The 24,043-nt window shown below is 51.9% G+C and overlaps 2 protein-coding genes across 2 annotated transcripts in view; both read left to right on the top strand.

Annotated features, from left to right (window-relative positions):
- The first annotated feature begins 881 nt into the window (after window positions 1-881).
- On the top strand, window positions 882-13,255 carry MKS1 (MKS transition zone complex subunit 1). The gene is made up of 17 exons (XM_058817980.1): window positions 882-979; window positions 1,052-1,265; window positions 2,060-2,215; window positions 2,585-2,682; window positions 2,844-2,972; window positions 3,284-3,388; window positions 4,078-4,186; window positions 5,039-5,095; window positions 5,980-6,022; window positions 6,505-6,567; window positions 7,651-7,721; window positions 8,498-8,561; window positions 10,041-10,148; window positions 10,661-10,794; window positions 11,873-11,955; window positions 12,064-12,161; window positions 12,625-13,255. The coding sequence occupies exons 1-17, from the start codon at window positions 882-884 to the stop codon at window positions 12,729-12,731; spliced, it is 1,737 nt and encodes a 578-aa protein (XP_058673963.1). The 3' UTR covers window positions 12,732-13,255.
- Window positions 13,256-21,786: 8,531 nt separating this feature from the next.
- STX1A (syntaxin 1A) overlaps window positions 21,787-24,043 on the top strand; it is a 69,391-nt gene continuing 67,134 nt past the window's right edge. Inside the window, exon 1 of the mRNA XM_058817981.1 lies at window positions 21,787-21,845. Coding sequence (XP_058673964.1) covers window positions 21,816-21,845 — 30 coding nt within the window. The 5' untranslated portion in view covers window positions 21,787-21,815. The remainder of the gene's footprint in view (window positions 21,846-24,043) is intronic.

Here is a 24,043-nt window from a genome sequence, read left to right on the forward strand (position 1 = left end):
AAAACAGACTGTGTCTGTGTTTACAGAGCTCCTAAAATTGGCATGAGGGTACTGTTGGTGCCCATGAAGATGCAGGGACAGACTAGGAAGGGGGTCAGAAATACCCCAGTGAGGGGCAGGTTCAGGTGGCTCCTTACACACAGGTGTGGGCCTGGGAGCTTGGATTGCTGAGGTCCCTCAGCATTTCTCTGGGGCTGTTGGTATGGGGGGCTTTGTTCTGGGGCCTCCTTGGAGAGATGTGGCAGAGCCCCCCTCATAGACAGGCTGTGTGTCCCTCACATGGAGGGATGCGGGAGACCCTTCCCTGGAGGCCCTGGGACACCCTGAGGGGCTGTGGGGACCCGCACACAGAAGGACATGGAGACCTCCCTATGGGGGTCGTGAGGACACCCATATAGAGTGTCCTCACCGGGGGCCGGGAACCCTCACATGGAGGGGTGTGTGGGACCCTTCATTACCCAGAGTAATGTGTGGGACCCTCCCTCACAATGGAGGGGTGTGTGGGACAGTCCCTCAGACAGAGTGATGTGTGGGACCCTCCTTCACACAGAGTGATGTGTGGGACCCTCCCTCACACATGGGGGTGTGTGGGACCCTCCATTACCCAGAGTGATGCGTGGGACCCTCCTTCACACGGAGGGGTGTGTGGGACCCCCCTCTCACAGAGGCTATGGAGAATCCCCCCAGGGGCCGGGAACCCTCACACGGAGAGGTACGTGGGACCCTCCCTCACCTGGAGGGTTGTGTGGGACTCTCCCTCACACAGAGGCTCTGGGGCGCCTCCCAGGCGGAGCTTTGCGGAGCGGGCCCGGCTGTGAGGGAGGCTCCGGCCGCGCGGGGGCGCTGCCCGCCCGTGTACTCCGGTTTCCCGGAGCGCGGCCATGGCGGGCGCGGCGCGGAGCGGGGGTAACGCCGTGTGCCGCTCCCGGGACCCCGCCGTGTACCGCTCCCGGGACCCCGTCCGCAACCTGCGTCTACGGTGAGCGCCTGCCCGGCCCCAGCCCGGCTTCGCCAGCCCGTACAGCCCTGACGCTCCGCTCCTTCCCCGCAGGGTCCGTATCCAGCGGGTCGCGCCCGCCGGGCCTCTCCTGCCGCGGGTGCCGCCGCTCGCCGGCCCCGAGCGGCCGGACCGGGCCGACGGCGCCGGCGATGCGGGAGCGGTGCCGCTGCGGGTGATCGCGGCCTCTCGCGCAGGCGCCCAGAGACCCCCGGAGGACGAGGAGGAGGAGGTGGAGGTGGGGTGGCAGGAGAAGCTCTTCAGCCAGGTGGGTGCACGGACAGGGGGGCGGGAGGGACTTCGCGGAACGGGTCAGATCGGACGGGATCATTGAAGTCATCCAGTCCGACTCCCCTGCTCAGGCAGGGACCCCACAGCACGCTGCTCAGGCTTGTGTCCTGAGCTGTGGCTTTTATATACCTCCCTGTAAGGGAGGCTCCACGCCCTCTCTGGGCAGCCTGGTCAGGGCTTGGTGATGGCACAGGGAAGAAGTTCTTCCTTGTGTTCAGGTGGAACTTTCTGGGCATCAGTTCCCGCCCGTTCCACTTGTCCCATTGCTGGTCCCCAAGGAGCAGAGCCTCATCCATGCTCTGACCCCTCCTTGCAGACACTGACAGGGATGAGATACCCTCTCAATGTCTCTTTTCGAGGCTGAACAGCCCCAGCTCCCTCAGCTTTTCATCGTAAGAAAGGTGTTCCTTGATGAGCTTTGTCACCCTCTGCTGAACCTGCTCCAGGAGCTCCATGTGTCTCCTGTCCTGCCCAGAACTGGACAGACTTGGGGGAGCTTCCTGACACCCCTTTTTGTGCGCCTCATTGTGGGGTTCCTTGTTTCAGGGTGAGCTACTGTGCCCAAAGCTTTCCAGGTGGGCATCAGGAATGCTGCTGCTGGCTGCCGCATGCCTGAGCAGTGTTGGAGCTGCTCTGGAGCTTGGGTTATTTGCTGGGATTCCCAAAGGGTCTTGTCTCTGGTGTGGCTTTGGAAAAAAGCTGGAAAATATTTGTGGCTTTGCCAAAGCTGGTGAAAGGCAGCTGTTTGTGCTTTACCTGTGGTGCTGTCAGTTTGAGGTGGATCTGTACCTGAATGAGTCAGCCTGCCAGACTCCCCTGGACTGGCAGTACCATGAGGAGATCCGGAAGCTGGAGAAGGCTGGAGGTCGGAAGAACTCTCGCATCTTCACCTACACCGACCACGACCGATTCACCAACCTGGAGGAGGTACCAGCTCTTACTCGGTGTCTGTCACAACTTCCAGTCCTATTGCAGAGGGAGCATTTCTTGGTTCTCAGCTGGGCAGATACCCTGAGTGCAGGAGAACACACTGCTGCAAAGCAATTTCCCCTGGTGCCCCAGACCTGGGGTGGGATGTCCTTGGTTCAGAGGGATGGTCAGGATAGCCAGAGGGACTTGGCTCTGTAGGAGCACTGCTCTATAGGAAGCTTGCTGGGTGGAGTGAGCTGTATTTTGTCACCAGAACAGTGAAGGAATTCTGCAGTCATTTAGCAAGTTGTCCTTGCACATGGTTGTGTGTTCCCTCCTCTATTGGGAAAGATGTCCAGTTCAGCTGGTTCCTGTCTGTTCTTCCAGCTCTGCCAGAAGGTAACTGACTTGGATCATGAAGAGCCATCGTATCTGGTCGAGAGGATGGCCAATGTGAGGAGGAGAAGACAGGACCGTAGGCCTGTGTAAGTTCAAAATTGGGCTTGAAACTTGTTCATGCAGGTTTCGTTGTGCCTGGTCCGTGGGAGCTGGTGATTTGTGCTGTGTCACACATGCATCACACTGTGACCCCTCGTCATGGTGGGTTTGAGGTGAGCTGTGACTGGTGCTGTTCTCTCGTTGACAGAGAAGCAAGTTCTCTGAAGTCAAAAATCATCACCTGGGAACCTTCAGAAGAATTTATAAAGAACAATCATGTAATTAACACACCTGTCCAGACCATGTACATCATGGGGGACTTGGGACCTTATGGGAAGTAAGTAAAATCCTGATCATAATTTTCCAGAAGAAAATCCATTTTTCCTCCTTACTCAAAACTGCTGTTTCTTTCATTAGTTAAGGGGGGAAAATTCCAAGAGCTCAGTTACATGGGCTGCAATTTCTTTCTCCTTCTTTCTTCACTTGGGAGGTAGCTGTGGGTACATCCAAAAGGCTTCTAAACCAATATAGGAAAGTGTGCATGTGTTCCCTTCTGTACCCCCAAGTTCCTTTACCAGCTCTGGTGTTCCAGAGCAAGAGTGTCCATGTTCTCTGTTCAGACTGTGTTTTCCTGCTGTCCCCCTTCAGGCTTGGTCAGAGGGAGTACGAAAATGTGCTTTGCACAATCAAGGTGGATGGCAATGGGGTGATCACAGTGAAGCCTGACTTCACTGGCACCAAAGGAGCCTACAGGTGAGTTGGGCAGGGCTGGGACCTCTCCTGAGACTGGGGGCTGAAATGGCTGTTTCTTGGTTTCTTCAGGCAGGGGATCAGCACTTAAATTGAGAAATATTTCATTTATTTCAAGGATTTCTAGGGAAATATTGTGTGCTTACGCTCAGTATCACTCTTGAGTGTGCTGTGTGGGGCTTTGGGGCAAACCTCTGGGGATGCAGGTTATCATGGAATGGTTTGGGTTGGATGGGGTCTCAAAGCCCATCTCATTCCACCCCCTGCCATGGGCAAGGACACCTTCCCTTAGCCCAGGCTGCTCCAAGCCCTGTCCAACCTGGCCTTGGGCATTTGCAAGGATGGGGCAGCCACAGCTGCTCTGTGCCAGGGCCTCCCCACCCACAGAGGGAAGAATTTCTTCCTAATACCCATCTAACCCTGCCCTCTGTCAGTTTGAAGCCATTCCCCCTTGTTCTATCACTACATCCCTCGTAAAATTACATTATGCATGTGATGGATGCAAGCAACTCTTCCATTTTGAGGGAATGATGCCGGCAGGTACCCGGGAGTGAGGAGAGGGCTGTGAGTGCCCTTGTGACTGCACAGGCTGGGTAGAGGGGACACTGCTGGGTCAGGAGGGCCCCATTGATACCTGTGCCTATTCTCTGCATAATGGGGGAGTTTTTCCCATGTGTTTTGGGGCTCTGCAGGATCGAGGTGGATGGAGAGAAGCGGGAGGTGTGGGAATACACCATTGAGAATGCATCTGCCCAGGTGCAGCCAGAGGAGGAGGAGCGTGAGCAGCGTGTGTTGAGAGAGGTAAGTACTGCCCATGGAGCATATCCACTAGTTCTGACAAACAGAAGCAGCTCAGATCATCATGGAGATGGAACTGCTGCTGCTCTGCACACCTGAAGGGACAAAAATGTCACTGCCCTGAGCCTCATCATCTCAGGGAGCTGAGGACTGCAGCAAATACTCTCTGCTTCATCCCTTAAAGAGACCTTGTCTGTGGTTGTCCTGCCTCTGGCTGCAGTGATTTGGGAGTGAGAACTGATGTAAGAGCCCACCCAACTCCATGCCTTCTGTCACCTGCCAGTGTTTTTCCTTCCCTTTTGAGCAGTGGGCAAACCCTTTCCTTAATCTTCCTCTTGCTGCCTGTATATTTATTAAATGATGTCTTGTTATCTGTAATGTCCCAGGATATTGGGATCCCGTTTCACATCTTGATTTTTCTGAATTGCCTTTTTGTCTCTTGACAGTTTATGAAAGTACTTTTTGCTTTAGATTTTTATTTGTGCATTTCTTTTCTGGTTTTGTGGTCACCAAGGAAATCATTATTTCACTACACTGATCTCTGCCTGGCCATTTCCTTGGAATAGTCTGTACTTGTATTTTTCAGATATCATTTAAGATCTGATTCTTCAGAGCTTCTTTTCCCTTAAAACTGACCTTGGAGAACCCAAGCTGAAGTTCTGTGCAGTGTTAGCAGTTATGCATCAGTGCTCTATTAGATATTTATATCTCCGTGTTTGTTGTAACAACCCCACATAAGCTAAGCCTGGTAATGACTTGAGTTTAAATGGTATACAGTTTAAGTTTTGCAGTACATAACAGCAGATATAATCAAAATGTCACTTTTGTTGTTGTTGTTGTTTTGTGTGTTCCCAGCTGTACGGGCGGCACAGGGATTACCTCAATGGGCTTGTGGGCTCAGACTTTGAAATGGTGAGTTCAGAAGCACTGCCAGGGACTGCAGCTCTGTTGTCTTTGGGGTCTGGTAACCTGGCTCACACAGTTTGCACTTGCAGCACAGTCTCCAAAGAATGTTTTGGTCTTTTGTGGCTTCAAGCAGAAAATTGGGTCAGAAGGGACAAGTGGCAGAGGATTTGGGGTCTGCAGAGATCCATCCTGCCTGTTCAGGTCCTGCTGGACACTGCAGTCTCTGTGAGGCTGTGTGCAGTGCCTCAAGGCCTGTGATTGTAGTACTTTGAGAAGGAAGGAGAGTTTGTGTCTTCAGGGACAGTGATTGCTGTTAACTTCTTCAGTGTCAAACAGCTCTTTGTGCATATAAACAGCCCCTCAGATTCTGACTCATGCAGTTTCCATTCTCACTGAATTATCTAAACTGCAATCTTTTTTTTGCTCAAATATTGCTGACAATACAGTGAATACAAATCAGTGAAATACACTACAAAACAGGGAAAGTTGTGCTTTCCAGTGCTTTGATAGTGTCTCAGTGCTTCCCCCTGCTCCCTCATCTTGGTCAAATGCAGGAACATGACCGAAGCAGGACTGTGACTTCTGCAAGTGACTTCTCACTGTGTGTTTTATCAAGCTTGACATCTGTAAGAGATCTGTAAGAGACAGTAAATTCCTGTGGGGGGCTTTGGGGGGTTTGGTCTCTTTAGAGCCTCTTTCCAGAGGGACTGTTCACTTCTGGAAGGGATAGGACAAATCATGCCTCCTCCCTGGCCAGAGCAGTAAATCATTCATGTCCAAAAACCTGTGAAATACCTGTGTGAGGTGTGAGATGCTGTTGGGAAGGAATTGTTGAGGTTTCACCAGTGGTTGGTGAGCTCTTTATCTTGTTTATCTGCTAATTTTTCCAGCCTCTTCCTGGTACTCTGAGACTTTTCGTGAATGGAGAAATAGGTGAGTCCTTATTCTAAACAGTAATGTGGGTGTGCTAGGATGGCTGAGGGTGTGATCCAAGGATTTTGGGATCCCTACATTCAAGAGGTCCTAGAATCCTTTACTTCCTCCTTCTCCCTGTTTCCTGCAGACTAATCCCTTGAGAGGCATTTACAGGTTGGAGGTTACAAATGCTGTAGCTGTTCTAAGAAGGCATAGATCTCAAAAAAGGAGAGCAGATTGCTATAATATCTGTTAATTTCCCAAAGAAACCAATTAAATGTGTGAACTCCCTCATCTGGTTAGTGAAACAGAGACAGGGCTAGTCTGGAGGAGGAATCTTCTCTGTGGGTTATCTCCTGTTACTTTGAAGGCTTTTCCCAGCTTCCAGCAGTAACTGATTTTCCTTGAGGTTATTGGTGGTGGCTCTCCCAAAAATCTACAGTGAATGTTGGAAGGATTTGTATGGAATCAAACAGCTGAAGTTCATTCTCTCTCCTCAGTTTCAGCTCAAGGCTATGAGTATGACAACCTTTATGTGCATTTCTTCCTGGAGCTGCCTGACCGTGAGTATTCACATTCCCAGCCACATCACAGCAGCTGAAGAGGTGAAACAGGCATCAGAGCAGCTCTGCTGGGAGTCAGCAAAAATTAATGTTGAGGCTGGGATCTAGTCAGAGATTCAGAGCTAAAATGGCAGAGCTCAGCTCAGGCTGGGATGTAGAGGTGGTGGTGACCACTCTGTCCAAACTTCATTCCTTATCTTGCAGAGAACATTCCTTCCTTCATTCCTTATCTTCCTGTGCTCCCCACCTCAGTGATCTTGTCTGATTTCAGTGCTTGCCATCATGCTTTGTGCTGATATTAGCATATTAAATTTTGATGGATAAATAAGGCTCCCAGCACTTACATGCATGTCCTGCTGCATGTTTAATTCTCCTAAAGCTATGGCTCTGCCTCCCCTCTCTGGGTATATCTGTCAAGATCCACTTCTGCTATTCAGTACATTTAGATAAGGCTCTGCTTTTCTCTTCAACTGAGTTGGTAATTTTCGTGTTCAGGGTGTTCTAAAGAGCAGTGCCTGGAACAGGACAGGGAAAAGACATTTGAGAAACAGCTGAGAGAGCTGGGGGGGGCTCAGCCTGGAGAAGAGGAGGCTCAGGGGGGACCTTCTCACTCTACAACTCCCTGACAGGAGAGTGGAGCCAGCCACATGTTTGTTAGTGGGATATAATTGATCTTTTTGGGCAGCATCACCTGCTTTCTCCCAGACAAGTAACCAGGACAAGAGGAAACAGCCTCAAGTTGCACCAGGGGAGGTTCAGGCTGGACATGAGGAAGAATTTCTCTATGGAAAGGGTAGTCAGGCATTGGAAGGAGCTGCCCAGGGCAGTTCCATCCCTGGAGGTGTCCAAGGAATGAGTGGATGTGGCACTCAATGCTCTGGCCTGGTAGACAAGGTGGGGATCAGTCACAGGTTGGATTTGATGCTATTGGAGAGCTTCTCCAACCTTAATGATTCTGTGAATGTCAGAGTGGGTGACCTTACCTTTTACCCCAGTCATCAGGGACTGACATTCCCCTTTGAGCTGCTCTGTTTTGTGAGTTTGGCCTCACCCCAAGCCTTCACCTTCTCCTCTCCCTTGCAGAGTGGTCAAGCTCCCCGTTCCAGCAGCTCTCAGGAGTGACACAGACCTGTGCCACCAAGGCAGTGGGCTGGGTAAGGACACTTTCACACCTGCAGAGCAATTTGAACAGGCACTCTCTGGAGTGGAACATGTGTAACAAACTACAGATATATTCAGCAAATGTTCTGAGTTGGGGGCTCCTTTCAAGACCAGAGCATGTTTGGGATTCTCTTTATTCTAATTATACTTGTCATTTTTTCAAGGGTCCAAATAATTTTTTTCACTGTCTCCAAATAAAACTGAACCAAATAAAACTACTCCCAAGCATTTTCTGGAATCCCACTTTTTTGTTAATTCTTGCACACTGATTGCCTTTGGAGCTTTGAGTTTTGTGTTCTCCAATGCTCTGAGTTAACCAAGCATTGTTCCATCTTGCCTGGGGCAGGAATGTGCAGAGACTCTACGTTGATTTTGAATTTTATCAGCTTTTTAATGTATTTTATATGTTTTCTACTACAAAAATAATTATACAACATTTTAGTAATACCATTGTTTGAGGTACTGTGCTTGGCTCAGCTCCTGTAAAGTTTGAGGCTGCCCTGTAGTTATGCAATTGACTGAGTTTGCATTTGAGGTGTGTCACTCCCCTTTTCCATGATTTTCAACATCCTGGCCATCAAGCATGGCACTAGGGAGTGTATGCAGCTCCATCCTGCAGTCACATGTTTGTTAGTGGGATGTAATTGATCTTTTTGGGCAACATCACCTGCTTTCTACCATTAGTTCCTTTCTCCCAGCTCTCTATGCCCTCTGCAGTGCTGATGATGAATTCTCCAGGAATCTGATCTCCTCCCTGTTCTTTCTCTAGGATAATGTGGCATACTTCTGCTACCCCTTCACTGTGGAGATGTTTTACACCCAAGAAGATGAAGGTGTGTTTCCTTGTTACTCTGAAATCCTTTGGTCCCACTGTAGCTGTCATGCTGTCTGTCCTGTTGGAGATGAAAGGATAGAGGGAGATGTTTCTGGTTCAACAAAAGTTCAGCCTGTCACCACACAGCCCCTGGACACATCCTGAGTTTGCCCAGGAATCCATTAGCATTTTTATGGATTCATTGATGTTGCCCTGTTCCTAGGCTGTAGGCAGCTTCATCCAGTTGGAAAACTGCTTGGATCTTGGTTTGTCTCTTTAAACCTGGAGTGCAGGGCTGTGGTGCTGTGCCTGCACAGAGCCCTGGGATGCTGCAGCTGGAGAACCAGGCAGCTTTTTTATACACAGCTAAAACTCTGTGCTGAGTCTTACATTTGTAGACGTGCTCAGTGACCTGTATAATCCCTAGATAGTTCATGTCACTTTGAAACTTCAGCTCTATTTTAAGCTGAGCTTCTGCCTGCTCCTGCTGCTTCTTCACCAATCCTATTGCTCTGTGGATGCAATTGCTGGGGACAGCACTGTGGCATGCCTTGCCACTTGAATCCAATGTACACTTTGGATCTGGGTATTCAACCAACACTAATGAATTTTCAGACTAGAAGAAACAAAATGAGTTTGTTTCATTGTGGAAAAAAAGAAATGCTTGGAGAGATGGAGGAGAATCTAAGTTAATATTCCCCCAATAACAGTGGGAAAGGTCAGAGATAAACAGGTTCTGCTGTTTGGCTTCAGATCATTCACAAAAGATTGTCTTGACTCTCAAAGATAATTGACAGCCCAGTCAAGAGTTGCTCTTAAAGAATTTTCCCTAATTTTTATCTTCAATACTTCTGTTTTCAGCCTCAAATCTGAGGGTTTGGCTTTTACAAGAGAAACTAATCAACCATAAATCTTTGTTAGTCATTGTAGAAGAAATACAGAAAGGACTGTGGTGGAAGGGTGCTGGAGTGTGTTCAGAGAGGGAGCAGAACTGGGGGAAGGGTCTGGAGCACAAGGAATAGCTGAGGGAGCTGGGCAGACTCAGCCTGAAGAAAAGGTGGCTTGAGGAGGATCTTTTCATTCGCTACAATTCCCTGACAGGAGGGTAGAGCCACCTGGGGGTTGGGCTCTACTCCCAGAGAGCAAGGGGCAGAGCAAGAGGAAACCTCAGGTTGCTCCAGGGGAGGTTCAGGCAGGACACTAGGAGGGATTTCTTCCCATAATGGGTGTCAGGCTCTAAAAGGGGCTGCTCAGGGAGGTGATGGAGTCCCCGTCTCTGGAGGTGTCCTAGGAACAACTGGAGGTGGCACTCAGTGCTCTTGTCTGAGTGACAAAGTGGGGATTGGTCACAGGTTGGGCTCAATGATTTTGGAGGTCTTTTCCAAGCTAAATGATTCTCTGACTCTTTGGCTTCCTACTAGTGGGGTTGGGCATTTAGCATTCTTTTTCTCACTGATAGTCTCCTTCCCAAAGCTGTGACCTGCTCCCCATCTTGCAGACAGTCTCCCTCAGTGGCCTGTTCTCTACTTTGAGGTCCTCTCCCTGGATTTCTGGCAGAGGTATCGTGTGGAAGGATATGGCTCCTTGGTGCTGCCAACATCTCCAGGTAACTTGAGATGGGACACTGTGTTAATTGTCTGGGAGAATGAGCTGAGTGCTTCCTCTTGGGGAGTGATTCAGTCCCAGGGACTTGGTGTACTCAAGGGAGCAGTCAGCTGTCTGGGGTGCAGCAAGGAAGGATGTGAGGCACATCTGGAGCTGCTGCCCTTCATCTTTGATACTGCCATCTCAACATCTGGTGTGATAAAGCTCTGGGGTGATGCTGTGCATCCACCTGCACAATGGCAGTAACCCTCTGTGTCCCACGTGGGATCTGGAGTGACCCCTGTGTGTTATGGGGAGATGCTGTTGGGCACAGGGTGCTTTCAGCACTGGCTGTGTGACTAGAATGGGCTGACTCAATGGGAACATGCTTTTAGAACATTTCTGATCCTGTGCAGTGTTTCCATTTCTAGACAGCTCTGGGTTGGCTCACCAGGTATCCAGCTGCCTTTGTGTCCTCTGTGACTGAATAAATCACAGGTCACAGCTGCTAAGCTGTCCTCTTGTCCTGGCCAGGTGTCCACATGCTCACCATCCCTACGTGGCGTCCCGTGGGTCTGGGACCTGTGGCTGAAATGAGGAGGTTTTTCATTGGGGGCTCTCCTGAGCTGGAGGACTTGACCTACATCCGGATACCATCGACCTTCAAGGTGGGCTCAGCTGTAGAGGAGCCTCTTGCCAGGGTGGTGCATTTTGTTCTTGTGTTCAGGTGTCCCATGGTCAGCCTGGACCAGATTTGAGCAAAGAAGAGCTGCTGGTCCTGTGCCTCTCACTAAAGAAATGTCTCTTCTGTGAGTCTTGTAATCCTGAACAGAGGAATGAGCAAACACTGAGGCAGAGCTGTGCCTTCTGAGGGGTGAGCAGCTTAGAGAAGTGGGGGAGCATGGGCCAAAGCCTTGGCTTGCCCTGCTTATACAGTGTTTGTCAGGTCAGCATTTGGTACCAGCTGTAGACTGCTCCTGGGTTTCTGTGAGGAATTTGGGCTGTGTTATGCCTGGAACAGCTTCCTGAAGCAAGAAGCTGATGGGTGTGAGGCAGGTAGAAGCTTCATGTTCTTGAGTAAGTTGCAGAGGTGGCTGCTCGTGAATGAGCAGGGTGATATTAGTGGCACCTTTATGTGGGAACAAGCCCTGAAGTGTGACAGTGGTCACAGGGGTTCTTGGATGAGGGAAGAGACGAAAATGTTGACTCCATGTTCAGAAGGCTTGATTTATTATTTAATGATATATATATATTACATTATAACTATACTAAAAAGAAATGGAAGGAAAAGGTTCACCTCTGAAGGCTAAGAATAGAATAGAAAAGAATGATAACAAAAGGCAGCTCACTCGGACTCTGTCTGAGATAGCTCGGCCTTGTTTGGCCATTAATTATAAACATCTAAGATGGGCCAATCAAAAATCCACCTGATGCATTCCACAGCAGCAGATAATAATTGTTTACCTTTTGTTTCTGAGGCCTCAGCTTCTCAGAATGAAAAAAAATCCTAAGAAAAGATTTCCACTAAAAGATGTCTACGACACTGAAGCAGTTGTTGAAACCCTGCCCCAGCACTGCACTGTCAGCTTGCATGTGTTTAGGTCCTGCCCTCAACACAGCCTGGAACTGTGTGCCCTTCTTTGCAGCCTTGCAGGGAAGGGAGGACTGAGCCCACAGGAGTTTGTGCTGTGGTGGAACAGGCTTGTTTTCACTCTGGGGTTGCTCTAACCTGTGCCATCTCTGCAGGGAAAGCGCTTGAGCCGCTTTGGTTTCCGGACAGAGACCACAGGGAGCGTCACCTTCCGCCTCTGCTGCCTGCAGCAGTCCAGGTGAGTGCAGCACAGGGAGTGTGAGCTCCATCAGCTCCATCAACTCCATCAGCTCCATCTCCTGTGCTGCTTTTGGCAGCCCTGAGCTGCTGGTGTGCTTCTGTGCAGAGCCTTCCTGGAGAACAGTGCCCTGAGACAGCGCATGCAGAGTGTCCTGGACCGACTGGGAGGCTTCAGCCAGCAGAGCTCTGTCTACAATGTTTTGGGTGAGGCCTTCAGTGTCATTGTGTCTTGGTGAGCTTTGGCTCCCTTTTTACAGAGTGGGCAGGGTATTTCAGGATAATCCATTACTGTGGGAGTGATAAAGTCCATGGCAGAGGTTTCTGAGCTGGAAACTTCAGGAGGCATCAGCTCTGAGCGGGCAGGAGGGATAACCACTGTGTGATAACCACTGTGAGAGGGATAACCACTGTGTGATAACCACTGTGTGAGGGCACAGCCTGGACTGGGCAGAGCTGGTGGCACCAAGGCACAGGCTCTCTCTGATTCCATTGTGTACAGAAATCAGAGAGCAGCAGGTGGAGCAGCACAGGTGCTTTGGTGGTGTAACCTATTCATAGAAAGTAGGATCCTGCAGCAGGAGAGATGATGTTCACTGAAAGGACACATCCCTCCTGTTCCCTGAGGCTGTCTCATGCATTGTGGCCTGCTGTCACCTCTGTGTTGCAGAGGCTTTCCAGCGGGCACGGCGCCGGATGCAGGAGGCACGGGAGAGCCTTCCCCAGGACCTCATCAGCACCTCTGCCTCTGCTCTGCCCCAGCCACTGGAGCCATGAGCCTCACCTCTGCTGCTGCTTGGAGCACCTGGCATCCTCCCTCCAGCACCAGCTCCCAGCCCTCAGCAGGAGTCCCAGTGCTGGTGCCTGAAAGCTTCAGAAGCCCTTCCTTTGTTGCTTTGCTTGGATAGGGGAGAGAGCTTCTAACACCTCCAGACCCAGAATCTGCATTTCCACAGGTATCTGTGGAAGGAGCCCTGTTTTTCAAGGCCCTTTGTTACCAGGCTCTAACATACAGCCAGTTTTTCACATTTCTTCTGAAATACTGGCATGGAACCTGTGAACCCTGTAACACCTTTTCAGGGATTGAAAAGGAAATAATGAGAAAAATTGTAAATTTAGTTTTCTTCTTAGAGAAGAGGGTGATGTTGAAGGCCAAGGCATGGATGCTTTTTGAGATTAATGGAATGACTAGATAACTTTTTGAGAAATGCTGATAATTGTTGTTAGCTGTTTTGTACTGGACAATCAATAGTAAAATTAATCCATCCACCTCTACCTTAAGACTGATTTATTCCTAGAGAGAGAGCTCTCTGCCACATGTAATACATGAAATTCAAGCAAAGGAGACAGATGGAGAACTGGACAAAAGGATTACATTCTGGATTTTCTTGTGTGCTCATAAGGTCTGGCTCTGTAGTGGTGAGCAGGAGGTTTCTTTGTTCAGGAACACAACTGAAAACACACCTTCCCCTTAGCTCACCACACAGCTTTGGGGGTTGGAAGGTTTGCAGACAGTGAGAGCAGTTGATAACATTTGCACAGCAGCTGAACTTTGAACTGTTCAAGCTGTTCATTTGAGGTTGATATTTGTTGGTGGTTCATTGTTGCATCTCTGATTGCAGAACACTGTGGTGCTTCCTGGGAAGGCTTGTGTTTACCCACTCCTTACCAGTTTCTTCTGTTATTTTCTCTTTTTCTTTCCCTTATTTTCATTTCTGTCTCAAGTTCAGAGGAACATAGCTCCCTGCAGACTGACAGTGCTGTGCTGGTTTGTGCACAAGTCATATTTCCATGTGTTTTCTGTTCCAAACAAAGAATGGGAAGAGAAATCTCAAGCTCAGACCATGCAGGTTTGAATGTGTCTGTGAATTTAGGATTCAGAGGCAGGATATGAAATATGAATTGGCCATCCTTCTTTTGCTCTGCATGTTCCTCCTTCACAGGGAGCATGAGACTCATGGTTGCAGCCATGTGTGTGGTTATTGGAACATCCCCTTATTTCCTGGTGCTCCATTATTTTCCTCACTCCCTTCTTGCCATTTTGAGGTTGTCCCAGTCTTCAGTGAGAAAACAAACTCCAAAAAGGAATCAGCATCTCTCAGAGTTTGTTCTTGCTTGACCTTTGCTGTAATTCCTAGATCTGTCTGGCAGCTTGAATCTATCTGGCAATTGCAATTATAAGTGGACTTTTGTTCACTTTTCTTGCCTGTTGCCCCTCATTTTGATGGAGGAGGCTGCCAGGATGTGTTGGATGATGCTGGCCTGTGCAGCAGAGCAGTGTCCTTGGCCTGGTGATGTGCCTGGTGCTGGTGTGAGCACTCTGCAGGTACCACATGTGGGGCTGGAACAGCAGAACTTATCTCTGTGTTGTGTCATGGTCTGTGATGGCTGACCCAGGAGGAAAAGCATTCAGTGAGTATGCAGCACTTCTTATCTCTTTATTTTAATCATTATTCACATTGTGGCCTTGTGTGTTTATCACACTCTTCTGGGTGTTTTTGTGGTGCTGATCACCAACAGCTGAACTGCATTTCTCTGAAATGCTTATCAGGATGGAGTTAAAATGTTACAAGAGTAATTTTTTTATCAATAAAGTAACAAAACACCTTTTTAATCAAGATGATGCCAATGGCAGATCCTGTTAGAATGGAGTTTTCTGATGAGGTCAGGTTCCTGACTCATTGATCAATTATTATGGCAGGATTTAGTGCCCTGAGAGTGAGATGCACTAAGATGTACATAATTATATTACTTTGCTACTTAAAATTTTCCTTGTGAGTTTCTCTCTCCAGAGTTCTAAAATTCAAAATTACTAGAACCAAGCAAGCAGTTCTTCCAAAATAAGAGACTGCAGTTCTTGATTGTCATGCTTGCAGCCTCCTTGGCCTGGCAGAATAAAGTGGTGCTGGTAAAAGCTGGTTTGAAGAGTCCCCTCAGCAAATGCCCTTTGAATTTGCACTTTTATAAATTAAACTAGCAAATTTCCATGTACATGTACACATAGGAAAATGTCACTGATCTTTTAGTCACAGCTGGCATTTGTGCTCTGAGCCTGCCAAGGAATCTGGCTTGGAGAGGAAGGGTGCACAGCTGGAACTGGAGGTCACCAAATTGATTAGTGATGGATGGAACACCTCTCCTATGAGGAGAGGCTATGAGAATTGGGATTGTTCAGCCTGGAAAAGACAAGAGTTTTGTTTCTTTAATTGGTGTTACCTAATTGTGGCCTTCCAGTTCCTGAGTGGAGTGACAAGAAGATGGGGAGAAACCATTTACAAGGGCCTGGAATGACAGGACAAAGGGAAATGGCTTCCCACCAACAGAGGGCAGGGTTAGGTGGGATATTGGGAAGAAATTCTTCCCTGTGAGGGTGGGGAGACCCTGGCACAGGGTGCCCAGAGCAGCTGTGGCTGCCCCATCCCTGCAAGTGTCCAAGGACAGGTTGGACAGGACTTGGAGCAACCTGGTTTAGGGGAAGGTGTCCCTGCCATGGCAGGGGATTGGAATGAAGTGAATTTTAGTATCTCTTCCAACCCAAACTGTTCCATGAATCTATGATTCTGTGACTGGAGTGGGGTTATGCATTTTCCAGGTGTGCATAGGGAGATTGAAGAGGAGATGGGCCCTGGGGACAGGCAGGAGGGGACACCAGTGTCCTCCCTGGAGTCATGAGGAGGTCACTGCTGGAACTGTCCCTACAGCTCTCACCAGAGGGGTGCCCATACAGGGAAACTCAACAGGAGAAGTGAAAGGAAGGACTGTTGTGGGGGCACAAGAGCTGGGGATGGGTGGGCACGAGTCAATGAGACAGGAGAGACCTCAACTGAAAGGGGATGGCAGGAGGAGCCTGCAGCAGGCACAGGCCAGGAATTGCTGCAGATTCTTGGGGGTCCCAGAGTGGGTCTGGCAGTGAGACTCGGGGGTCTGTGCATGGCTGGCAGCCCCCCAACTCTGGCTACACCAGCTGCAGCAGCATAGCTGGGTTCTCTGAGGCTTTGTCTGCTTCTTCCTTTGAGCAGACTGGAGCTAGGATGGGTTTTTGAGAGCCAACTGAACTTCCAGCTGAATGGGCATCTGTCCAAGGCTGAATCCAGCAGCCTCACCGGTGCTTTGGGCTGCTGGGGGCAGGACTCAGCCCAAATGCCCTCAGGGCCTTCCAGGGTTGAATTGAATGAGCTGTGCAAACAAAAGGGAATGGCAGGAATGGTAGCTTGGTGAAGGAAAAGGATGTGGGCAGTTCACAGAGCCTGGGTGATGCAAATCAACATCCATTAGAAATTCCAGTGTAAATGTAACAGGAAAAAAAAATCCTAGAGATGAGTCATTCACATGACTGGAACAGCTTCCCACCAAAGTCAGACTGCAGGAATGAGTTTTGGTCTCAGTGGAGGAAGGTTTGGGCTGTGAAAACTCAAATCTGGGGACTTGCCAGGAAATCTCAAATGGTGCATTAGGCTTGGCCCCATTCCAGCACTGGGGATGTGCACCAGGAGTTGCATCCTTCCTTTGTGAAGGACACTGGGATGTGGGGATGTGCACCAGGAGGGTGTTTGAGAAGGACACTGGGATGTGCACAAGGAATGTTGGAGAAGGCTGTTGGGGTGTGCACCAGGAGGGGATTTTGGGGACATCACTGGAATGTGCACCAAGAGGGGTGCTTGGGAAGGACCTGGGGTTGTGCATCAAGAGGGATGTTTGGGAAGGATGGTGGGATGTGCACCAAGATGAGGGGTTTGGGATGTGTGTAACTGCAGCAGGACCATGTGCTACAGAGATCTGTCCTGCCCCTGGCTGGTGTGGGGAGGGGAGGAGCATTTTATTTGCACCACAGGGTTTAAGTGGTCGTTATTAACTCCCTACTGGAGGTTGATTGTTGGATCAATATGTTTTAATTTTAGCCACGGGGTTGGAGTAGCAGAGGAAGGCTTCCAGCAGCAAAGGGAAGTTCTGGGCTGGTTTGCCTCTCACCCCTGCTGCTGTTTTATTCATGCTCACTGTTCTCCCAAGGTGCAGCCCACGTTCTCTGCAGTTAATGCCAATATTTCAATGCACGGCAGAGTAAAGCTGACCTGAGCAAAATCCCACTTCATTGGATCAGTCAAGAAATAAATGTCCATGTGCCCTGGTCCTGCACTGAAATGATTGCTTTGGTTTGATTGAATATCCCTCATTGCTTTGGTTCGAGCAGGTTTTTAAGTGAACCCTAGTGCCGTGCAGGCTGGAGATGATTCCCTTTCTCTCTCCTCTGTCAAAATCATTTTCTAGAGTAACACAGAATATCAGAAGGGACTGACAGAATCAGACTTCTCTATAATTTATTCACAAGTTCTTGTACTAAAAATCATCTGACTTTCACAACAGTTGGCAGGATTTCTACAATGCGCGAAAGTGAAACTTGTCTTGGAGGTGTGTGATTCCAGGTTGTTTCAAGATTTCCAGATCTGAGATTGAGATAATCAGCTTTTGGGAAGGTGGGGAAGGTGAGCTTCCCATGGCTTAATGTGACCTTAGAAATCCAGAAAGGTCAGGCTGAACTATCAGGGTATAATGCACGAATTTCTTCAGGCAGTGTAACAGATGACAGATGCTCATCTGTGAAAAACCTGAGAAATGTTTTTCAACTTGTTCCTTACATAAAGGCAGAGAATACAGATCATCCCTATCACATGTTTTCTTTTTTCTGTAGGAAATTTTCCTGTGCAGGGCACTGGCAGTGGCAGCTTGCACCTGAGTGTGTTGTCAGGCTGCTGCTGGAGGCATGAGGAGGTGGAGGGAGCCTGTGATTCCTTTTAGGTGATTCTTGTTTCTCTGGGGTATTCCTGTCCCTCTCTGCCACTCCCTGGGAAATCTTGTTCCGTCTGCTCATGTTCTTGTGAACGCCATGATGCTCTTACAGCTCTGGACATGGGATTGGGAATGAGAGATGAGACAAGCTGTAGAGAAGGGAATGTCCACTTTTCCTATTGCTGCTGGAAATAATGAGCCCTTATAATGTCTGATTTTTTTCCACCACGGATGTGTTCAAAAGGCTGAATTGTCTCTCCTTCTCCTTGGTCACCTCTCTTTTTCCTTTGTTTACCATGTCCTGTCCCATTTTGACTTTTTCAGCCACAGCGCATGGCTCTTCCCAATTTTCCACCCCCATCCAATGCCTTTCTGAGTGCCTTCCCTCAGCTTCTCCAAGTCATGGCACTCCCAACATCATCTCCCTGTTTGCTGAGTGGGGACAGGAGTCCTGTCCCTGGAAAGACCCTGGTGCAGCATCTTTCCATCCTTGGACAAATGAGATTGCAGCCTGTGCTAGCTGTCCAAAAGCAACTTTTAATGTCTGTTGGCATGGAGACAAGCATTTGAGCAATTGGCACTGACATACCTGCTTCTCTCAGGCAGGGAGAGGGAACCTCCAGCTGGATCTACTTGCGACTATGATCATATGGACCTTTCCCTGTGCTGTTCCTGCCCTCCCTGGCATCTCCCTGTGGGCATTGAGTGGGATGAGGGGTGAGTCTCCCTTGCAGGGAGGTGGTGTGGAGTGGCCCATCCACCTCATCCCTTCCTTGCCTCTCAGATCCTCCTAAGCCTCAGGACTTAGCCTGTGTTCTTGGCACAGAGAGTGCCTCCCTGGCTCCCTCAGCACTGATGTGCTCTGTGACTCTGGTCCTCCATGAACGGCTTTCCAGCCTAATCCTCGACAAATAACTTCCAGCAGCTCTTCCAGGATCTCTGTCTTTTCCCTCCAAAGTGAATAGTGTCGCTGAAGTGCCAGCAGTGACTGAAAATGAATGAATGAGCAGCTTCAGGTGGTTTCTGATTCACAGCCAAGCTGCAGCTCAGGGCTGCACTCTGGATTTCCATCACGTTCACACTGTCAGCTTCACCCTGAGCCCAGCACTTGCTTTTCTCTGTGCTTCTGTTGAGGATTTATTCTGCACCCCCTTGTGTGTGTCTGAACTCTTCCATTGGCAGTTGTGGTTCTGTCTCTCCTGATAGAAGTCCTTGAGGACAGGATTGATCTTGGATCTGCTGCAGCTGCACCAGCCATCCTCTGCAGACTCTGCTCAAAGCACCTCTGTAATTCCTCATGTGTCTTTGGGTTTCTGGGCTGCCTAAAAGGCTGCCTAAACACCTGAAAGTCCATCCATACACTGAGTGCAGCAGGCACAGGCACTGTTCCAGCGAGCTGTGCCTCTGGCTCCCTGGATTTGCAAGCCTCTGTTGCCTGTAGCACAAGTGAGGAGCTGTGTAACCCTCTCCATGAGCCCCTGCATGTCCAGGACTCTTGGCAGACCTATCACCCCACAGCCATGTCTCAACTCTTTGGGTTAGATCCTGACACACAGAAGAGGCTTGCCTTGCAGAAGGCTGAGCTTGGAGAGCATGTGACACAAGGAGCCAGAGCACAGAGAGTGTAGGACGTTGGAACCATCTTGGGAACAGCCTCTTCCCTCCACAGGGTGCTGAGAGGTATCAGGGGAGGTGAAACCCCATGGTGGGCACTAGAGGGCTGCTCTGACACCAGACAAGGTCTTTCCCTTGCAGTATGATGGTGGCTTTGTACATCCTTCCATGAGTGAGACCATCCCTGGCACTGGAGTGATTCACAGCAACAAGGTCTGTGTCAGTAAATCAGTGCAGCACCAGCAGGAGAAATGCTGTGCCTTCACCTGAGCTGTGCCTTCATCTGAGCTGTGCCATCACCTGAGCTGTGCCCAGCACCTGAGCTGTGCCCAGCACCTAAACTGTGCCCAGTGCTGAAGTTCCACCACTGAGACCTCTCAGCACAATGGGATCCTGCTCCTGCACTCCCAGCTGAGGTGCCCACAGGTATCCCTTGACATCAGGGCTCTTTAAAGGCACCTGGATGGTGGTGACCAAAAATCCTGTTCCCTGTTCCACTTCTTGGCATGCACGGAGCTGGTTTTCATGCTAATACATGTATGGCTGGGAGCAGGAGTTTCAAATCTCTGGGAGGGAGATGGGCCCTTCCCCTGCAGGAAGCCTTGACCCTGATGGTTCAAGGTCTCCAGGAAAGCCCAAGGGCACAGACTTTATTATGGGGATGTTTTAAAGAAAACCCCAAGGACACAGAGTTTATTATGGGGATGTTTTAGATTTATAAAAGGGATGTTTTAGAGAGGAAGCAAAGGTGCTAAAGGGATGGATATGAGTAATTAGGGGAAGAACACACAAGGGATAATATGGGAATATTGGGGTGGCCCTGATGTAATCGGGTTGTGCTGGCCCAGGGGGATGAGCTCTTCCGGAGGAGCGGGAAGGGAGCCCTAACTCCGCCTCGGGGGTACCGGAGGTGCCGGGGGTGCTAGGGTTTCCGGGATACCGGGGGTACCGGGGCTACCGAGGGTACCGGGGTTACCGGGGGTGCTGGGGATACCGGAGATGCCGGGGTTACCGGGTGTACCGGAGGTGCCAGAGGTGCTGGGGGTGCCGGGGGTGTCGGTCGGGGTTACCGGGGGTACCCGGGGTACCGGAGAGCGACTCCGCAGGTTCTGCCTGGAGCCGCCAGGGGGCGCCGCGTCCCAGAGGCGCGCTCGGAGCCCGGGCCGGGTTCACCTTTGGGGGAGAGAGGGGCAGTGAGATTACCGGGGCTGTGAGGGCTAACCGGGGATGTGCGGCCTAACCGGGGCTGTGCGGGAAAAACGGGGCACTGAGGGGGAGCAGGGTTCTGTGGGGCGAGCGGGGCTGTGCGGGACAGTGCGGGGTGAATGGGGTAGAGTGGAGCTGTGCAAGGGGGTCCGTGCGTGGTTTGTGGGACAGTGCGCAGTGAGCGGGGCTGTGGGGGGTGAGCGGAGCCATGCGCGGTGAGTGAGGTGTTGTGTGGGGTGGTGTGTGGGGTGTGCGGGTCATGAGGCGTGAGTAGCGCTGTATGCAGGCTGAGCTGCGTTGGATTTGGCCGTAACACCCGCGGGGGAGACCGCAGCCTTTGCACAGGGTACCCCAGTACCCCGGCCCCGGGCACCCCAGGGATGCTGGACACTGCCGGACTGCAGGAACCGTGGCCCCGTGGCTGGATGCGATGGCTCCAGGACGTGCAGGAACCTGCAGGCCCCGGCTGTGGGAGATCCCGCAAACTGGCAATGTCTGTGTGAGCCCTGCTGGCACTTCTCTGCTCCCTGCGCGGCTGGTTTTGGGGTCCTCAGGGTGGACCCCCAACATGTCCTGCTTGTCCCCAGGCTGGGGGGCAGAGCCAGCCCCTCCTGTTGGTGCCACCAAACCTCGCTGTCTGCAGGAGCCCCAGCACCACTGCCACCGCCCCGGGGACACCCAGGGGTGACCCTGCTCTTGGGGCTGCCCTGCTGTGCATCCCTCCACACCCTTAAGAGCACGGCGATGTGATGTCCACAGGTATGACCTCCCCAGGTGTGATCCCTCCCGATGTTGTCCCCAGATGTGACTGCCTCTTGTGCCCCCCCCAAGTGTGACGTCCCTTGGGTGTAACCTGCAGCTGCGACCTTCTCGCGTGGACCCTTCCCAGCGAGACCCCCTCCCATAGACGAGACTCCCCCACGTCTGAGGTCCCCTGGGCGCGTGACCTGCAGCTGTGACACCTCATTTTCCCTCGGTCGCGACCCCCCCCCCCCTCGGTGACATCCCCTTGTCACAGCCGTGACCTTGCCATCTGTGCCATCCCCTCCTCCGGTGGGCTCCCCGCGATGTGAGACCCCGCATGCCGCCTCCCCTCAGTCTGAGATGTGAGAGTCCCTGTGCCAGGTCCCCCTGCCGGTCCCCCCCGCCATGGCCGGGTCCCCGCCGTGTCCCCCGCCCCTCTCCGCAGCGCCGCACGCATGCTCGGCGCCCGCCCCTCCCCGCGCTCTGCCCGTTCCCAGCGGCAGCGGGGCAAGGATGAAGGACCGGACCGGGGAGCTGCGCGCGGTGAGTGCGGGGCGCACCCGGGGCTCAGGGGGATGCGGGCAGCCCTCTGCCCCCATCGGGCACCGCCCGAAGCCGGCTGGGCCCCCCTCCCTGCGCGGGGGCCGCCCTGCCCTGAGCGGCGGCGGCGAGGGGGCTGGGCGGGGGCTGGCGGCAGGGGATGAGCCCCCCGGACACGGCCGGGATGTCGGGGTTAGGGGTGGGGGGGTTCCTCGGGCTGCGCCGTCCGCACGCCGCGCACCGCTGCGGTTCTGCCCGGCTTCGGGCGCTGCGAGCGGCGATCTGCGCGGTGCCGGGGCCGCGGCGGCGGAGCAGCATCGCCGCTGGGAGGAGCGGATACGGACGTGTGTTTGTAGCGGAGCGGGCGGGGGCTGCCCGCGGGGCCGTGCCGTGCCGTACTGTGCTCCCCGTGACCGTGCCGTGCCGTGCTCCCCGGGACCGTGCCGCGCCCGCTCCCCTCCCGTTTTGCGTGCTCATCCTCCGGCGCAGCCGCTGCGGCGGGGCCGGGGGGGCGCCTGCACCGCGCTGACCCCGGCGCCGTGACCCGGCCTGGCGGGGAGGCCTCGGGCTCCGTGTGCGGCCGGGGCCGGCCCTGTGCCCCGCGGAGGCCCCGAGGTCCCCGAGCCCCCCGAGCCCGGGCCGCGGGCGGTGGGAGGCGGCGGCGGCGGCTGCGCGCACGGAGCATCGGTGGAAGGAGCCCCGGTGCCCCTGGTGCCCATGCCCGGGCCCCTGCGGCACCCTCGGGGCTGCTGCCCACGCTGGGGCCGAGCCCTGGGCACAGCGGCAGTGGCCGGAGGGGCACAGCCCGAAATCCCGGGGTGCTGCTCCAGCCCTCGCCCGTACCACCCCCGGTCCTCCCGCTAGTGCTTTTTCTTGTTTGTATGGCTTTTTTCCTTTTTTTTTTTTTTTTTTTTTTTTTTTTTTTTTTTTTTTGGTGGATTATTTTTTAAAATTACTTCACGGTTGGCGCTGCAGAGCTGCCTGGGATTGCAGGGGGTCTGTCCCGTGGGGAGGACTCTGCCATAGAGTGAGGGGCAGTGGGCACCACCGTGGTGCCCAGTCTGGTCGGGCATCAGAGCTGCCACCAGCATCACTTGGCTGCGAGTTTGGTTTGGTCTGAAAAGCACCCGGAGGATGGGGCTGGGGTGATGCCAGCGAGGGGTTGAGCGGGTGATGGGCAGCTCTTGGGGCGATGGGCAGCTCTTGGGGTAGCTGGGCAGCTCTGAATGCCCAGGGCTCGCTGTGGGTGCTGTGGATTCTGGAGGAGGAAGAGGCTCCCCCAAGAGCTGCCTCCCCACTCTGCCTGGAAAACACCCAAACATGGGGCTCTGTCTCCACCACCAGCACAGGCTGTGAAATGGGATTGGAAAGCAGGCTTTTTAATAATAATAGTAAAAAGAAGCCTCATGAATGTCCTTTTGGCAGCCGTTGCTGGCTGAGAAGTGATGCCATGGAGTATTTTAAAATCTCTCTGTTCCTTTAAATATGCCTCAAGAAAAATAAAATGTGTTTTCGCCTCGCTCCTGCTGCTGCTCCTTATTCATCAGCCTCATGCTGAGGGTGCAGCATTCTTCCCGGGGACTCCTGGGGATGGAGCAATGCTTTTGAGCATCCAGTTACCCCGAATATGAGTGGGTGCCCCCTGGCAGCACTGCAGTGAGTGAGGCAGCGTGGATTTACACCCTTGGTGCTGGCAGACACCAGGGAGGAGCAAGATGCTGCAGTGGACACAGAGTCAGGAGCGTTTGAACTTGTATCCTCTCTGCTCTGCCTCATTAATAGCCTGGGTTGGTTCCTCCCATGTTAATACAGTGCTTAAATTCTGCCAGGGATGATAAAAAGGAAGGATTAATAAAAAAAGAGCTGGCATTGTTGGAGCAGAGGAGGGGATGCAGGGCGGTCACTGCTCTACAGAACAGCAACTCCATGTCTTAATGGGATTTTTAAAATGGTACTTGATATTCAAAATGCTAATCCCAGTTCTTTCCTGAGCCTCAGCTCTGGTTTGGATCAGACTTGCTGGAGCTTATTCAGTGCCCTTGTGGGAGTAGTGCCCCCAGATCTGCTCTGGAGCAGGGATAGGAAATTTAACTTAGATAAAACATGTGGAAGGAGAGCTGCTGAGGATGGGCTGTGCAGGATGCCTTGGATGAGGCTGAGCAGAGCTTTGTTTACAGCTGCTTCTGTGCAGGTGTCACAGC

The sequence above is a fragment of the Ammospiza caudacuta genome, chromosome 20 (genome assembly GCF_027887145.1).
Source record: "Ammospiza caudacuta isolate bAmmCau1 chromosome 20, bAmmCau1.pri, whole genome shotgun sequence".
Classification (NCBI taxonomy): domain Eukaryota; kingdom Metazoa; phylum Chordata; class Aves; order Passeriformes; family Passerellidae; genus Ammospiza; species Ammospiza caudacuta.

Bases quoted from the DNA above. Each gene is read 5' to 3' on its own strand.
- MKS1 (XM_058817980.1), top strand. From the start codon at position 882: ATGGCGGGCGCGGCGCGGAGCGGGGGTAACGCCGTGTGCCGCTCCCGG. The intron at 2,216-2,584 runs GTACCAGCTCTT...CTGTTCTTCCAG, and splicing joins GATTCACCAACCTGGAGGAG to CTCTGCCAGAAGGTAACTGA. The intron at 5,096-5,979 runs GTGAGTTCAGAA...TAATTTTTCCAG, and splicing joins TGGGCTCAGACTTTGAAATG to CCTCTTCCTGGTACTCTGAG.